This window comes from Hyperolius riggenbachi, chromosome 3 (genome assembly GCF_040937935.1).
Source record: "Hyperolius riggenbachi isolate aHypRig1 chromosome 3, aHypRig1.pri, whole genome shotgun sequence".
Lineage (NCBI taxonomy): Eukaryota > Metazoa > Chordata > Amphibia > Anura > Hyperoliidae > Hyperolius > Hyperolius riggenbachi.
This window is the reverse complement of record NC_090648.1, coordinates 11,495,102-11,513,663: the sequence shown is the minus strand read 5'-3', so window position 1 is coordinate 11,513,663 and position 18,562 is coordinate 11,495,102. Positions and strand designations below refer to the sequence as shown.

Genomic DNA, 18,562 nt, shown 5'->3' with positions numbered 1-18,562 from the left:
ATAAGTGTGCAGCACATAGATCCCAAGCGATGGGCTGTCCAATCCAATCGTTTTGAGACATGCAGCCATTCTGATACTTGCGTATCGCACGTTATACGTGTTGCTGAAATGCTCACAGCAATGTGTTTAGTTTGAATGAGGCCTAAAGGTGGCCATACATACGGCTACTTGGGGCCAATCGACCATCAGATTTGATTATTATAATCAGATCGGATGAAAATCGGAGCGGCTAAGTGCATGTCTGATTGACGTTGTGACCAATTTCGGGTCAAAATTGGTCACATTAATCTGTATGACATGCTGCAAGATGTCGGCCGTCGTGGTCCCTTGGGTGAACGGTGGTAACAGCAAGCGATATCGGGACCAGTGACGAACGCGATGAAACCCCTGACTCCCCTCCCCCCCCAATGGTCAATGTGCCCCGCCCCCCGGAACCCCTTCACTTCTTGGGGTGGTCGGGGGATTTATATTGACCATTAAGAGGGGGCAGCGTCGGGACGGCGAGGAGGCAGATACAGCGTCACACAGACGATTCTGGATCGATTCCAGCAGGAAATTGATCAGGAATTGGCCTGCGGTGTGTGGGCAACCGACAGATCTCTCTCCGATCAGATTGGATCAGAGAGAGGTTTGTCTCTCAGTCGATCTGCCCATCATTGCTAGATGTATAGCTACCTTTGGATTGTACAGTTGTATCATTAGTGGGCATATTCAGTGATTGAGCTGAAACCATACGGTCAGTTTCCCAGCATGCACCTCACCGTTACTCCATAGAAAGCAGCGTTTTTTTTATAGTCTGAGTTTTTAGGTGAACAAATGATCCATTTTTCCGAGTGGTTTGGGTCACCCTGAGCTGCTTGGTTACTCTGTTGTACTGGTCCAAGCCCTATCTCACACAGCCGTATCAATCCTTGCCGTGTACTGATGAGGGCCAAAAGCCCGAAACAGGCTGTCTACATGTGGGGTTGGTGTAGTTGTGTAATATTTAAAGCTATAGGCTTGCTATACACCAGCGGCTCTGGATGCCTGCCTGGCTTACCAAGGGGGAAAAGGGATAATTTGCATATTCAGTAGTGGAGCATTCAGAATCAGAATCGTTTATTTCGCCAAGCATGACTGGGTCAGAATTGGGTTTGGCACAATACCGAGCGGGACATGAACAGAAAGGCAGGAAAAAAAGCAACAGAATACAAAAAGACATGACAGCATTACATCATTCTCAAATATATACATAAACAATTATACGATCAGCATCAAATATACATTCAACATCAGTATGCATCTTCCAAAAACACTGCCGAAGTCTACCAAGGGTGCGGAAAAAGTCTGTTCAGTTTAAAAATGATGACTGGGCACTGATTGAGGGTGGGAGAATGTTAAAGAGAAACTCCAACCTAGAATTGAACTTTATCCCAATCAGTAGCTGATAACCCCTTTTACATGAGAAATATAATGATTTTCACAAACAGACCATCAGGGGGCGCTGTATGACTGATTTTGTGCTGAAACCCCTCCCACAAGAAGCTCTGAGCACCGTGGTACTCTGGGCAAACTGTCACAATGTAACAATGTTCACAGACAGGAAATAGCTGCTTACAGCTGTCTGTAACAGCCAGAGCAGCTAGAAACAGCTACATAACCTGCCCACAGTAACAATGTCACCATGTAATAAATGTCAGAATGTAAATCGGGGAGAGGAAAGATTTTACAATGAGCAAACACTGACTAAATCATTTATACATAATTATGGTAAAAAATGAAGCACTTTTTTTACTACATTATTTTCACTGGAGTTCCTCTTAAGGGAGTTCAGGACGCTAACCGCCGTAGGGAAGAAGGAGTTCCTGTGTCTGGTGGTCTTGGTGGGGATGACCCAGAGTCTTGGCCCAATGGAAGTGGGGTGAAGAAACAGTGGCCAGGGTGTGAGGGGTCACCTGCAATCCTCAGTGCCCTGGCACGCAGTCTTGTGTTATACAGGAGGTCAAGTGGAGGCAGAGGTCTCACAATGATCCTCTCCGCCGTCCTGATGACCCTCTACAGTTTTTGCCACTGGCGGTGGCTCCCGCATACCAGACCAAGATGGCAGAGCAGAGGATCAATTCAATGGTGGCAGTGTAAAAGCATGTTAGGATCTCCTGCGCCATGCCGAACTTCCGCAGTTGGCGGAGGAAGAAGAGCCTCTGCTGGGCTTTCCGCTGGGTTGACTTGATGTTGGCTCTCCAACTGAGATCGCTGGAGATGATGGTGCCCAGAAGGCGAGCGCAGGGCACTCTGGCCACCAGTGCTGGGCGTAATGGAAAAAGCTACGCTTACGGATCATTACGCGTAATTTTACGCTATTACGCATTACGGAATTACGCTTACGGCGTAGACATTCAATTTTGGTACATGTCTGTAATTACGCATAGCCATTACGCAATTACACGTAAGAATACCGTAATTCAGGTTGTTACGTTGTAGGCTTACGCGTAAAATCCTACTAGCAATTAATGCGTAAGGTCATGCTGCCAAGCGGAAAAGTTGACGCATGGATCAATGTTAGGTAGCCGCTGACTTTAAGGGTTAATAGCAAAGCCCCCTTAATTGCTAAGAGCCTCAAATTTGGAGAATATATTAAGGAGATCAGAAGGAATAAGAGGACATTTTTTTTTTTCAAAAAGACCTTATAGTTTTTGAGAAAATCGATGTTAAAATTTCAAAGGAAAAATATATACATTTAAAAACCCGCCGACTTTAACGGTTAATAGCAAAGCCTGCTTAAAATTTAGGAACACCAAATTCACAGGGTATATTAAGGGGATCAGTGGGAATAAGAGGAAAACATTTTTTTTCAAAAAGACCTTATAGTTTTTGAGAAAATCGATTTTTAAGTTTCAAGGGCAAAAATGTCTTTTAAATGTGGAAAATGACAGTTTTTTTTGCACAGGTAACAATAGTGTTTTATTTTCATAGATTCCCCCAAGTGGGAAGAGTTTTACTTACTTCGTTCTGAGTGTGGGAAATATAAAAAAAAAACGAAGTGGGATCCCCCCTCCCAGACCTCTTTAACCCCTTGTCCCCCATGCAGACTGGGATAGCCAGAATGCGGAGCACCGGCCGCGTGGGGCTCCACACCCTGACTATACCAGCTCGCATGGTCCATGGATTGGGGGGTCTCGGAAGGGGAGGGGCAGCCAAGCTTTCCCCTCCCCCTCCGAGCCCTTGTCCAATCCAAGGACAAGGGGCTCTTCTCCACCTCCGAAGGGCAGTGGAGGTGGAGGCCGCGATTTCCTGGGGGGGGGGGGGGTTCATGGTGGCATCTGGGAGTCCCCTTTAAAAAGGGGTCCCCCAGATGCCCACCCCCCCTCCCAGGAGAAATGAGTATAGAGGTACTTGTACCCCTTACCCATTTCCTTTAAGAGTTAAAAGTAAATAAACACACAAACACATAGAAAATTGAACAAAAAACATAACCACGAAAAAAGTCCTTTAATATTCTTAATTAACCATTAATACTTACCTGTCCCTTTAAAAGCCAGTTCCCACGCAATATCCTCGGAAATATACTAATCAGTTACAATGTAACAAAGTTGTTACAATGTAACAACTTTGTTACTTTGTAACATCACCGCACCCGACGTCACTCGCCGCTCACCCGCCGGCCGCCGCATACACTCTAAGTCCCCGTCGGCTCCCGCCGTCCACTCCGCCCACACCTGTCACCCATATACATGCTGGCACCCATGGGTGCCAGCATGTATATAGGTGACATGTGGTAGAGGCGGGGAGGGCAGCGGAGCCGGCGGGGACTTAGCGTCCTGAACCTTCAAATCAGAAGGAACCCCATTGGTCTGCTAAGGACCAATGGGGCTCCTTGGAGCCCAAATACAAAGATGCTTTAGAGAGCTCTGAGCTATATAGCTCAGAGCTCTGTGGTCCGTGCAGGACGCTAAGTCACGCCGGCTCCGCTGCCCTCCCCGCCTCTCCCACATGTCACCTATATACATGCTGGCACCCATGGGTGCCAGCATGTATATGGGTGACAGGTGTGGGCGGAGTGGACGGCGGGAGCCGGCGGGGACTTAGAGTGTATGCGGCGGCCGGCGGGTGAGCGGCGAGTGACGTCGGGTGCGGTGGTGTTACAAAGTAACAAAGTTGTTGCATTGTAACAACTTTGTTACATTGTACCTGATTAGTATATTTCCGAGGATATTGCGTGGGAACTGGCTTTTAAAGGGACAGGTAAGTATTAATGGTTAATTAAGAATATTAAAGGACTTTTTTCGTGGTTATGTTTTTTGTTCAATTAAAATACTTTTTCTATGTGTTTGTGTGTTTATTTACTTTTAACTCTTAAAGGAAATGGGTAAGGGGTACAAGTACCTCTATACTCATTTCTCCTGGGAGGGGGGGTGGGCATCTGGGGGACCCCTTTTTAAAGGGGACTCCCAGATGCCACCATAAACCCCCCCCCCCCCCAGGAAATCGCGGCCTCCACCTCCACCGCCCATCGGAGGTGGAGAAGAGCCCCTTGTCCTTGGATTGGACAAGGGCTCGGAGGGGGAGGGGAAAGCTTGGCTGCCCCTCCCCTTCTGAGACCCCCCAATCCATGGACCATGCGGGCTGGTATAGTCAGGGTGCGGAGCCCCACGCGGCCGGTGCTCCGCATTCTGGGTATCCCAGTCTGCATGGGGGACAAGTGGTTAAAGAGGTCTGGGAGGGGGGACCCCACTTCGTTTTTTTTTTATATTTCCCACACTCAGAACGAAGTAAGTAAAACTCTTCCCACTTGGGGGAATCTATGAAAATAAAACACTATTGTTACCTGTGCAAAAAAAACTGTCATTTTCCACATTTAAAAGACATTTTTGCCCTTGAAACTTAAAAATCGATTTTCTCAAAAACTATAAGGTCTTTTTGAAAAAAAATGTTTTCCTCTTATTCCCACTGATCCCCTTAATATACCCTGTGAATTTGGTGTTCCTAAATTTTAAGCAGGCTTTGCTATTAACCGTTAAAGTCGGCGGGTTTTTAAATGTATATATTTTTCCTTTGAAACTTTAACATCGATTTTCTCAAAAACTATAAGGTCTTTTTGAAAAAAAAAATGTTCCTCTTATTCCTTCTGATCTCCTTAACCACTTCACCACTGAGGGGTTTTACCCCCTGACCACCAGAGCAATTTTCACCTTTCAGCGCTCCTTCCATTCATTCATTTATAACTTTATTATTACTTATCCCAATGAAATGAACTATATCTTGTTTTTTTCACCACCAATTAGGCTTTCTTTAGGTGGGACATTATGCCAAGAATTATTTTATTCTAAATGTGTTTTAATGGGGAAATAGGAAAAAATGTGGGAAAAAATTATTATTTTTCAGTTTTCGGCCATTATAGTTTTTAAATAAAGCATGCTACTGTAATTAAAACCCATGAAATGTATTTGCCCATTTGTCCCGGTTATAAAACCATTTAAATTATGTCCCTATCACAATGTTTGGCGACAATATTTTATTTGGAAATAAAGGTGCATTTTTTTCAGTTTTGCATCCATCCCTAATTACAAGTCTGCAGTTTATAAAGTAACAGTGTTATACCCTCTTGACATAAATATTTAAAAAGTTCAGTCCCTAAGGTAACTATTTATGTTTTTTTTTTATTGTATTTTTTTTTTTTAATTACAAAAAAAAAATAAAAATTGGGGAGTGTGGGAGGTAATGAGTTAATTTATTGTGTAAATGTAATGTTTGTATATGTAAAATGCTTTTAGGGTGTAGTTTACTATTTGGCCACATGATGGCCACAGAGTGTTTGTTTACATGCGACCTGTAAGCGTCCGGAAGGACGCTTACAGGAAGCAGTAGGAGGCTGGGAGACTCACAATGATCTCGCTGTTTCTGAAAGAAGCAGCAGATCATTGCGGGGGCTTAGATCAACGAACGGGAATGGATTTTCCCGTTCATTGATCTCCGGGCGGGCGGCGGCATGCACGAGCGGCGGGTGCGCGCGCACGAGCGGCGGGAGCGCGGACAGCGGCGGGAGCGCGGACAGCGGCGGTAGCGCGGAAGGTACGGATTTCTCCGTCCCTGGTTTTTTAGGGGGGAAAAAAGGGACGGAGAAATCCGTACGCGTGGGGGTAAATTGGTTAATATATTCTCCAAATTTGAGGCTCTTAGCACTTAAGGGGGCTTTGCTATTAACCCTTAAAGTCGACGGCTTTTTTATATTATACGGGAGCGTAATATTACGCGATTACGGCAGACTGTGTAATTTCAATGGGAGTTTACTGTCTTACGCGTAATTTGTTACGCGTAATAACGTAACCTACGGTCTACGTGTAATTAATTACGCGTAATACCGTAACCTTACACGTAACGCTTACGGTGCATTTGTAGTGAATTACGATGCGTAATTACGCTAATGCTTAATTTCGGCCCAGCACTGCTGGCCACCTCAGTGCCATCGATGTAGATAGGAGGTGGGTTGGGAGCAGACTTCCTAAAGTCGATTATTAGCTCGACGGTTTTGGCAGTGCCGAGAACCAGACTGTTTTCCTTGCAATAGTGGCATAATCTCTCCACCTGCTGCTGGTACTCCCGGATGTTGTCCTTGGTGACGAGGCCGATAATGGTGGTGTTATCAGCAAATTTTATGACTTTGACGGAGTCTGCCGTGGATCTACAGTTATTTGTGTAGAGGGAGAAGAGCAGCGGGGACGGGACGCAGCCCTGGGGTGCCCCTGTGTTGGTTATCATTTCTCGCGAGTAGATGTCCCCCCGCCTGACAGCTTGGGATCTGTTAGAGAGGAAGTCAGTGATCCATAGCCGTAGGGTGGAATGGACCCCAAGTGTGGCCAGAACATTCTGGAGGATGCATGGGCATATAGAGTTAAATGCTGAGCTGAAGTCAAGTAGCAGTACTCTGGCATATGCATCTGGTCTGTCAAGATGGTTGTAGATGAATTCCAGGCAAATGTTTAGAGCATTGTGGGTAACCACTAGTGTTGGGTGAACAGTGTTCGCCACTGTTCGGGTTCTGCAGAACATCACCCTGTTCGGGTGATGTTCGAGTTCGGCCGAACACCTCACGTTGTGCGGCCTTTTTAGTTCGGGTTCGCCCGAACAGCTCAATGCCCAGCCGAACAGGCCGAACAGGGCCCCTGTTCGGCCGAACAGGGCCCTGTTCGGCCGAATACTGCCCCCCTATGGGGTCGCAGGCATAAGGGGGGAGCATGCCCCGGTCGCGGGGGGGGGGGGGTCGGAAATTCCCCCCACCCCCTCCGCTAGCGCTCCCCCCTCTGCCCGCTTCCCCATACAAAAATTTTCCATAAAGTTCAATAGTACCTTCAGTGGCTGGCTGGCACTGTGGTGTGAGTGAGGAGGAGGAGGAGTCTGAGTAGGACGCGTTGAGGCCGGGCAGCGGGCGGTTCAGCGGTAGTACCCTTGTGGTACTTCCGCCCTTTCTCTGACCTCACGTCCTCTGCATACGAGGGTACGCGTCACGTGTACCCTCGTATGCGTCATCACGTAGAGGACGTGAGGTCAGAGAAAGGGCGGAAGTACCACAAGGGTACTACCGCTGAACCGCCCGCTGCCCGGCCTCAACGCGTCCTACTCGGACTCCTCCTCCTCAGTCACTTCATAGTGCCAGCCAGCCACTGAAGGTACTATTGAACTTTATGGAAAATTTTTGTATGGGGAAGCGGGCAGAGGGGGGAGTGCTAGCGGAGGGGGTGGGGGGAATTTCCGACCCCCCCCCCACGATCGGGGCATGCTCCCCCCTTATGCCTGCGACCCCATAGGGCCCCCAAAAGCGGGATGTTCGGGGAGTTCGGCCCGAACATGCCGAACATCGCGGCCATGTTCGGCGAACGGACCCGAACCCGAACATCCAGGTGTTCGCCCAACACTAGTAACCACAAATGTTTACTTATAGCTTTTAAGAAGGCAAATTTCACCCAACTTTTTCAGGGCAGTACAAGTAAAAGACATGAGAAGTCCGGGCAGTCAGCGTACACCTGCGCATTGGGCTGCAGCCGACTGGGCGCATTGCCGGCGTGTGAGTGTATGGCGACTTCCTGTCCGCTACAGCTTTACAGCGTTTTTTTTTGTGGGGGGATTAAAAAATATGGATTCTCTGAACCCAACAGCGCTTGCTTAGAAACTCATGCTCATCTGTTATCCTGCAGCGCCACCTGCTGCTCGTTTATAGTATCCACATCTCAGGCCTGAAGAGGACTGGAGCGCAGGGGTACAATGGGACCTCTCGTAAAGCAAGTGAAACGTGATCTGGTGTTAGTGAACAGTCAAGTACAAAGAAAAGGATAGCTGGCTCTCTACCTGGATTTTGCAATTATAGCTGTGGCTTTATTAGCACCATAGTAGCAGAAAACACAACGTTTCAAGTCACTTGAAAAAGGCCTTGCGGCCGAAACGTTGTGTTTTCTGCTACAATGTTGCTAATAAAGCCACAGCTATAATTGCAAAATCCAGGTAGAGAGCCAGCTATCCTTTTCTTTGTACTTGACTGTTTCACTCCCTTGCTGCATCCGGGTGTTTGCTGGTTGACTCCCTGGTGCCTATTCATACAGTTGAGCCTGGGGACTACTGCTTTTGTGCCTGCTTAGTCGTGGAGCAGACAGGGCCGGCGTTGTGTGTGATTGCGCTGCCTGTAAATTTGCACTGCCCTGCCTGGGCACTGCGACCCTGTGCTGCCACATTTCCTATTCAATCATGCTGCTGGAGCAATACACCCCAAATATCTCAGCAGCCACGCCTCCTACACCCCCCAAATGTTCAGTGTAGAGAGGGGACCCCCCGATTAGCAGCCCCCCCCCCCCCCGAGTCCTGCCGGTTCACAATATAGCAGTGTGAAAGGCAGCTTCCGGGCAGCATAGTCAGACATTACACCGGGGATTCCAAAGAGGCAAAGGGGGCAATTGTCCTAGGGCCCCAGAGCCCACAGGGGCCCCCCAAGGTGCCCCTCCTCTCCTCCAGCTATGGTGGTGGATGCTGTGTGATTACTCTGTATAGGAAAAAGAGGAGGTGACTAATGGGAACCCCCAAAATGCTTTTAGGGGGCATATGATGGACACCTAATGATATTGTGTTTTGGGGGGTGGGGTGGGTCCAGACTGGCAGCCGACTCAAGGGCCCTGGGGGTAATTAGGATTGAAGGGGGCCCCATAGCTAGAACCAGCCCTGGGAGTAGATATGTAGATATCAAACTGTCTAACAAGCGTTGAGTCCGGTAATATCTGTGTCCATGGTTTATTGGAAGCTTTCAAAAAAGTCTCTTCTTCAGGCATTATACAGAACTGGGTCAGAACCGCACCGGATCTCCGCCAGTTCTGTATGATACCCGAAGAGGAGATGTAACATTTGGAAAGCTTTGCCATAAACCGTGTACAGCTAGTCATTAAAGGTATCCCCTGAATCAACATTTATTGGTTTGATGTCTGCCATGTTACCTCACCGTGTGCCAGCAGCACTAGGACCGCCAATCTCATTGTTACATCACCGGTCAGATGCCGGGTACCCTTATGACGTCACTATCATTATGGGACTGGCGGCCATCTTTACCAAAAGCAGAGAGGATGGGTAAATGGTGAACACACTGCACACTGTTCAATTGCCTATATTTCTTGTCATTGGCGGTGTAATGAAATGTATATGGCAGTGATCTCACTGCTACGATCGCCGGCGATTAGCAGTAAACGCAAACACGGTGCATACAGCGATTTTACGCAATTTTAGAGCGATCGCGATTAAAATGTTAAAAAAACGCAAATCACAATCGCTCAAAAATCACAAAAATGTCCAAAAAATAATACGCATTGCATGCTAATAAATTCCCTGTTGCAAAACGCTAGCAATTTTGCTATAGTTTTGTGATCGCCAGTGTAAATCGGCCCTAAAAGTGCTCATTAACAACTCTTGAATCAAAATCTTGATTGTATCAATAATGGACGGAGATTGTTCTACCTCCTTTCTCTGCTCCCCCACCCATAGTGACCATCAATGTACAAAACACCCCTCTGGGTCTGGGGGTAACGCGGCTAGACTCTATGGCCTGGTGCACACCAGAGGAGTTTTTCTGAGCGTTTTGAGTTTTTAAATCTGCTGCTAATGTTATCCTATGTGTCTGTGCACACTGGAGCAATGAGGTTTTGTAAAAAGCCCCATAGCATTACATTGGGAAGAGCTTTTGAAACCTTTAAAAGCTCTTCCCAATGTAATGCTATGGGTTTTTTTTACAAAACCTCATTGCTCCAGTGTGCAGAGACACATAGGATATCATTAGCAGCAGATTTGAAAACTCAAAACGCTCAGAAAAACTCCTCTGGTGTGCACCAGGCCTATCACCGCATTAAATAACCACTATAAAACATACAATTCTCCCTGAGTAAAATGTGCTATAAATTACTTTTTTCTTATGTTGCTGTCACTTACAGTAGGTTGTAGAAATCTGACAGAAGCGACAGGTTTTGCACTAGCCCATCTCCTCATGGGGGATTTTCATGGTTTTATTTTCAAAAGCACTTAGTGAACGGCAGTTGCTCCGTCCAACTGCCAGAATAGTGTGTAGACAGGTGGGGGGCACATATTTGTATAAATCCTTTCCAGGGAGTGCGTTTGAAAAAAATTAATTAAATACTGAGAATCCCCCTTACAGAGATGGTTGAGTCAAAAACCTGTCAGTTCTGTCCGACTTCATTAACTATTGTAAGTGATAGCAAGATAGTATAAAAGTTATCTATAATCTATAAAGTTATTTATAGATCGTTTTACTTGTGAAAAGAAAGACTTTTTATTTGTATGTGACCACATTATATACATTTTTTTGCGACAGTGGTCCTTTAACTATCTCCTGCATGCAAATGTAATGCAATTTGTATGCAGCTTGGTACTGACCCAATGAAATGTACATGATTATCACAGGCAATACAATTTGCATTATCTTTGCATGCAAGCTGATATGAGTAGTACCTCAGCGGCCAATTTTCAGAAGCGATTCACTTACCGGCTTCTGACCCCCTCATCTCATGTTCCCCTTCTGCATCGATCAGTCGGACGTATTTCTCCAGATCGCCGCATCGCAGGACGTCGTCCGCATAGAAGCCATCGTGGTTCTGCTGATCGGGGTCACGAGGCTGGAAGGCAATGCGGTCATTGTGCAGTACATGGAGGAACCAGCAGGAGGCATCGCAGCTCAGTGCCTTCAGCTGCTTCTCCTGATGGTCGCTGCCCACATCGCGGTCCAACCGCCCGCCACAGTCCGACAGGTAACGCCGGTACCAGCTAAAGAGGACCTCCGAATACTCCACCAGCCGGTCACGGTAGCCAGATACAAACTCCATGTCCGCCAAGAGGGGCACACAACTGACAAGATGAACAAACTGAGATTAATCGGCATGAAATTATAATTATACAGCATGGAAAATATCGGTATACAAGATCTTTGAAAAATAAGTACACCTGTCACATTTCAGTGTAATATTGTATGATATCTTCTCAAGGGACAGCACTGCAGATGTGACACTGAGACACAATGTAGAGCAGTCAGAGTACAGCTTGTATAACAGTGTAATATTGTATGATATCTTCTCAAGGGACAGCACTGCAGATGTGACACTGAGACACAATGTAAAGCAGTCAGTGTACAGCTTGTATAACAGTGTAATATTGTATGATATCTTCTCATGGGACAGCACTGCAGATGTGACACTGTGATACAATGTAAAGCAGTCAGTGTACAGCTTGTATAACAGTGTAAATATTGCATGATATCTTCTCATGGGACAACACTGCAGATGTGACACTGTGATACAATGTAAAGCAGTCAGTGTACAGCTTGTATAACAGTGTAATATTGTATGATATCTTCTCATGGGACAGCACTGCAGATGTGACGCTGTGATACAATGTAAAGCAGTCAGTGTACAGCTTGTATAACAGTGTAAATATTGCATGATATCTTCTCATGGGACAACACTGCAGATGTGACACTGTGATACAATGTAAAGCAGTCAGTGTACAGCTTGTATAACAGTGTAATATTGTATGATATCTTCTCATGGGACAGCACTGCAGATGTGACACTGAGACACAATGTAAAGCAGTCAGTGTACAGCTTGTATAACAGTGTAATATTGTATGATATCTTCTCATGGGACAGCACTGCAGATGTGACACTGTGATACAATGTAAAGCAGTCAGTGTACAGCTTGTATAACAGTGTAAATATTGCATGATATCTTCTCATGGGACAACACTGCAGATGTGACACTGTGATACAATGTAAAGCAGTCAGTGTACAGCTTGTATAACAGTGTAATATTGTATGATATCTTCTCATGGGACAGCACTGCAGATGTGACACTGTGATACAATGTAAAGCAGTCAGTGTACAGCTTGTATAACAGTGTAATACTGTATGATATCTGCTCATGGGACAGCTTTGCAGATGTGAAACTGTGATACAATGTAAAGCAGTCAGTGTACAGCTTGTGTAACAGTGTAATATTGTATATCATCTTCTCATGGGACAGCACTGCAGATGTGACACTGTGATACAATGTAAAGCAGTAAGTGTACAGCTTGTATAACAGTGTAAATATTGTATATCTTCTCAGGGGACAGCACTGCAGATGTGACGCTGTGACACAATGTAAAGCAGTCAGTATACAGCTTGTATAAAAGTGTAAAATTGTATGATATCTTCTCATGGGACAACACTGTAGATGTGGCACTGTGATACAATGTAAAGCAGTCAGTGTACAGCTTGTATAACAGTGTAATATTGTATGATATCTTCTCATGGGCCAACACTGCAGAGATGATACTGTGATACAATGTAAAGCAGTCAGTGTACAGCTTGTATAACAGTGTAATATTGTATGATATCTTCTCATGGGCCAACACTGCAGAGATGATACTGTGATGCAATGTAAAGCAGTCAGTGTACAGCTTGTATAACAGTGTAAATATTGTATGATATCTTCTCATAGGAAAGAACTGCAGATGTGACGCTGTGATACAATGTACAGCAGTCACTGTACAGCTTGTATACCAGTGCAACTATTGTATGATATCTTCAATTGGGACAGCACTGCATATGTGACACTGTGATACAATGTAAAGCAGTCAGTGTACAGCTTGTATAACAGTGTAATAATGTATGCTATCTTCTCATGGGACAGCACTGCAGATGTGATACAATGTAATGCAGTCAGTGTACAGCTTGTATAACAGTGTAATATTGTATGATATCTTCTCATGGGACAGCACTGCAGATGTGACACTGTGATACAATGTAAAGCAGTCAGTGTACAGCTTGTATAAAAGTGTAATATTGTATGATATCTTCTCATGGGACAGCACTGCAGATGTGACACTGTGATACAATGTAAAGCAGTCAGTGTACAGCTTGTGTAACAGTGTAAATATTGTATGATATCTTCTCATGGGACAGCACTGCAGATGTGATGCTGTGATACAATGTAAAGCAGTCAGTGTACAGCTTGTATAACAGTGTAATATTGTATGATATCTTCTCATGGGACAACACTGCAGATGTGACACTGTGATACAATGTAAAGCAATCAGTGTACAGCTTGTGTAACAGTGTAATAATGTATGATATCTTCTCATGGGACAGCACTGTAGATGTGACGCTGTGATACAATGTAAAGCAGGCAGTGTACAGCTTGTATATCAGTGTAAATGTTGTATGATATCTTCTCATGGGACAACACTGCAGATGTGATGCTGTGATACAATGTAAAGCAGTCAGTGTACAGCTTGTATACCAGTGTAAATAATGTATATCTTCTTATGGGACAGCACTGCAGATGTGATGCTGTGAATGTGATACAATGTAAAGCAGTCAGTGTACAGCTTGTATAACAGTGTAAATATTGTATATCGTCTGCTCATGGGACAGCACTGCAGATGTGACACAATGTAAAGCAGTCAGTGTACAGCTTGTATAGCAGTGTAAATAATGTATGATATCTTCTTATGGGACAGCACTGCAGATGCGATGCTGTGAATGTGATACAATGTAAAGCAGTCAGTGTACAGCTTGTATAACAGTGTAATATTGTATTTCTTCTCATGGGACAGCACTGCAGATGTGACGCTGTGTTACAATGTAAAGCAGTCAGTGTACAGCTTGTATAACAGTGTAATATTGTATTTCTTCTCATGGGACTGCACTGCAGATGTGACGCTGTGATACAATGTAAAGCAGTCAGTGTACAGCTTGTATAACAGTGTAAATATTGTATGATATCTTCTCATGGGACAGCACTGCAGATGTGACACTGTGTTACAATGTAAAGCAGTCAGTGTACAGCTTGTATAACAGTGTAATATTGTATGATATCTTCTCATGGGACAGCACTGCAGATGTGACGCTGTGATACAATGTAAAGCAGTCAGTGTACAGCTTGTATAACAGTGTAATATTGTATGATATCTTCTCATGGGACAGCACTGCAGATGTGACACTGTGATACAATGTAAAGCAGTCACAGTACAGCTTGTATAACAGTGTAAATGTATGATATCTTCTCATGGGACAGCACTGCAGATGTGACGCTGTGATACAATGTAAAGCAGTCAGTGTACAGCTTGTATAACAGTGTAATATTGTATGATATCTTCTCATGGGACAGCACTGCAGATGTGACACTGAGACACAATGTAGAGCAGTCAGTGTACAGCTTGTATAACAGAGTAAATCTGCTGTCCCATCACAGGAACTAAACACACAGCCATTAATGTCTACACCCTGGCAACAAGTGTGAGTACACCCCTAAGTGACAAATGTCAAAATTCTGCTCCCTGGGGGTCGTGTGACTGGTTAGTGTTACAAGGTCTTAGATGTGACTTGGGTGTGTTGTGAATGTGGCCGATGGTGCCTGTGAGCAACTTTAGATTTTAGTCATCTACCCCTATTTCTTAGAAATGAGTGGAGGTGGCCATTTTCCTGAAGGCAGGAAGCAGCTATTTATGGCAATTACGGTTGTACAGTGCGGTGCGAGTGGTCTCTGGTATTCAGTAGCATACCTAAGGAGCTTGGGGCCCCAGTGCGGGTTTTACATGGGGCCACAAGTACTCTATTGATTATGGAGCCGCAAAAACCTACTAAGGGCAGCAGCAGTCTCAGTGAGGTGTAAACAGAGGGAGGATTAGAACTATGCAATACACATGGAGGTGTTCATTACCAGCATAGCACCAATGAAAAGCTACTAAGATGGATGAAGGAGGGCCCTTCTGATCCAGGGGCCCTGGTGCGGTCACAACCTCTGCATCCCCTATTGCTATGCCACTGCTGGTATTGTACAGTGTGGAGGGGTCTGAGATTAGTGGTACATACTTCCGTGTCCTGGACTTGGTGTGTCTTCTAGTCTTGCAGGCCTCTGTCAGTTGCTCAGAAGATCAGTTGCTGTTGGCTACTGTTGGTACCGGCATGAGACCTGGGCGGATCCACCTCCTGCTCCACCCTCTTCCTACAGAGCGCTCTGCAGTGTGTATAGCTCCTCCCACACCGGGAGGAGTCTGAGGACTCGCTATAGAGTGCTCTGCAGTGTGTACAGCTCCCCCCACACAGGGAGGAGTCAGGGGACTCGCTATAGAGCGCTCTGCAGTGTGTACAGCTCCTGCCACACAGGGAGGAGTCTGAGGACTCGCTATAGAGCGCTCTGCAGTGTGTACAGCTCCCATCACACAGGGAGGAGTCTGAGGACTCACTATAGAGCGCTCTGCAGTGTGTACAGCTCCTCCCACACAGGAAGGAGTCTGAGGACTCACTATAGGGCGCTCTGCAGTGTGTACAGCTCCCATCACACAGGGAGGAGTCTGAGGACTCGCTATAGAGCGCTCTGCAGTGTGTACAGCTTCCATCTCCTCCGACACAGGGACGGGTCTGAGGGCTCGCTCTAGAGAGCTCTACAGTGTGTACAGCTCCTCCCACACAGGGAGGAGTTTGAGGACTCACTATAGGGCGCTCTGCAGTGTGTACAGCTCCTGCCACACAGGGAGGAGTCTGAGGACTCACTATAGAGCGCTCTGCAGTGTGTACAGCTCCCATCACACAGGGAGGAGTCTGAGGACTCACTATAGAGCGCTCTGCAGTGTGTACAGCTCCCATCACACAGGGAGGAGTCTGAGGACCCGCTATAGAGCGCTCTGCAGTGTGTACAGCTCCCATCACACAGGGAGGAGTCTGAGGACCCGCTATAGAGCGCTCTGCAGTGTGTACAGCTCCCGCCACACAGGGAGGAGTCTGAGGACTCGCTATAGAGCGCCCTGCAGTGTGTAGAGCTCCTGCCACACAGGGAGGAGTCTGAGGACTCGCTATAGAGCGCCCTGCAGTGTGTACAGCTCGCCCCACACAGGGAGGAGTCTGAGGACTCACTATAGAGCGCTCTGCAGTGTGTACAGCTCCCACACAGGGAGGAGTCTGAGAACTCGCTATAGAGCGCTCTGCAGTGTGTACAGCTCCTGCCACACAGGGAGGAGTCTGAGGACTCTATAGAGCACTCTGCAGTGTGTACAGCTCCCATCACACAGGGAGGAGTCTGAGGACTCGCTATAGAGAGCTCTGCAGTGTGTACAGCTCCTCCCACACAGGGACGGGTCTGAGGACTCACTATAGGGCGCTCTGCAGTGTGTACAGCTCCCCCCCACACAGGGAGGAGTCTGAGGACTCACTATAGGGCGCTCTGCAGTGTGTACAGCTCCCATCACACAGGGAGGAGTCTGAGGACTGGCTATAGAGCGCTCTGCAGTGTGTACAGCTCCTCCCACACAGGGACGGGTCTGAGGACTCACTATAGGGCGCTCTGCAGTGTGTACAGCTCCCGCCACACAGGGAGGAGTCTGAGGACTGGCTATAGAGCGCTCTGCAGTGTGTACAGCTCCCGCCACACAGGGAGGAGTCTGAGGACTCACTATAGGGCGCTCTGCAGTGTGTACAGCTCCCATCACACAGGGAGGAGTCTGAGGACTGGCTATAGAGCGCTCTGCAGTGTGTACAGCTCCTCCCACACAGGGACGGGTCTGAGGACTCACTATAGGGCGCTCTGCAGTGTGTACAGCTCCCGCCACACAGGGAGGAGTCTGAGGACTGGCTATAGAGCGCTCTGCAGTGTGTACAGCTCCCCCCCCCCACAGGGAGGAGTCTGAGGACTGGCTATAGGGCGCTCTGCAGTGTGTACAGCTCCCATCACACAGGGAGGAGTCTGAGGACTCGCTATAGGGCGCTCTGCAGTGTGTACAGCTCCCGCCACACAGGGAGGAGTCTGAGGACTGGCTTTAGAGCGCTCTGCAGTGTGTAGAGCTCCCGCCAGACAGGGAGGAGTCTGAGGACTCACTATAGGGCGCTCTGCAGTGTGTACAGCTCCCGCCACACAGGGAGGAGTCTGAGGACTCACTATAGGGCGCTCTGCAGTGTGTACAGCTCCCGCCACACAGGGAGGAGTCTGAGGACTGGCTATAGAGCGCTCTGCAGTGTGTACAGCTCCCCCACACAGGGAGGAGTCTGAGGACTCGCTATAGAGCGCTCTGCAGTGTGTACAGCTCCCATCACACAGGGAGGAGTCTGAGGACTGGCTATAGAGCGCTCTGCAGTGTGTACAGCTCCTCCCACACAGGCAGGAGTCTGAGGACTGGCTATAGAGCGCTCTGCAGTGTGTACAGCTCCCATCACACAGGGAGGAGTCTGAGGACTCGCTATAGGGCGCTCTGCAGTGTGTACAGCTCCCGCCACACAGGGAGGAGTCTGAGGACTCACTATAGGGCGCTCTGCAGTGTGTACAGCTCCCGCCACACAGGGAGGAGTCTGAGGACTGGCTATAGAGCGCTCTGCAGTGTGTACAGCTCCCCCCCCCACAGGGAGGAGTCTGAGGACTCGCTATAGAGCGCTCTGCAGTGTGTACAGCTCCCATCACACAGGGAGGAGTCTGAGGACTCGCTATAGGGCGCTCTGCAGTGTGTACAGCTCCCGCCACACAGGGAGGAGTCTGAGGACTGGCTTTAGAGCGCTCTGCAGTGTGTAGAGCTCCCGCCAGACAGGGAGGAGTCTGAGGACTCACTATAGGGCGCTCTGCAGTGTGTACAGCTCCCGCCACACAGGGAGGAGTCTGAGGACTCGCTATAGAGCGCTCTGCAGTGTGTACAGCTCCCCCCACACAGGGAGGAGTCTGAGGACTCGCTATAGAGCGCTCTGCAGTGTGTACAGCTCCCGCCACACAGGGAGGAGTCTGAGGACTCGCTATAGAGCGCTCTACAGTGTGTACAGCTCCTCCCACACAGGGAGGAGTCTGAGGACTCGCTATAGGGCGCTCTGCAGTGTGTACAGCTCCTCCCACACAGGGAGGAGTCTGAGGACTCGCTATAGAGCGCTCTGCAGTGTGTACAGCTCCTCCCACACAGGCAGGAGTCTGAGGACTGGCTATAGCCCGATCTGCAGTGCGTATAGCTCCTCCCACACAGGGAGGAGTCTGAGGACTGGCTATAGCCCGATCTGCAGTGTGTAGAGCAGTAATAGCCAGACAAAAAACGAAGACCAGAG

At 47.6% G+C, this 18,562-nt stretch overlaps 1 protein-coding gene across 1 annotated transcript in view; it reads right to left on the bottom strand.

Moving 5' to 3' along the window:
• Nucleotides 1-15,470, bottom strand: part of ZMYND15 (zinc finger MYND-type containing 15) — a 102,358-nt gene extending 86,888 nt beyond the window's left edge. Inside the window, exons 1-2 of the mRNA XM_068272012.1 lie at nt 15,365-15,470; nt 11,003-11,361 (exon numbers count right to left, since the gene is read on the bottom strand). Coding sequence (XP_068128113.1) covers nt 11,003-11,339 — 337 coding nt within the window. The 5' untranslated portion in view covers nt 11,340-11,361; nt 15,365-15,470. The remainder of the gene's footprint in view (nt 1-11,002; nt 11,362-15,364) is intronic.
• Nucleotides 15,471-18,562: the final 3,092 nt, after the last annotated feature.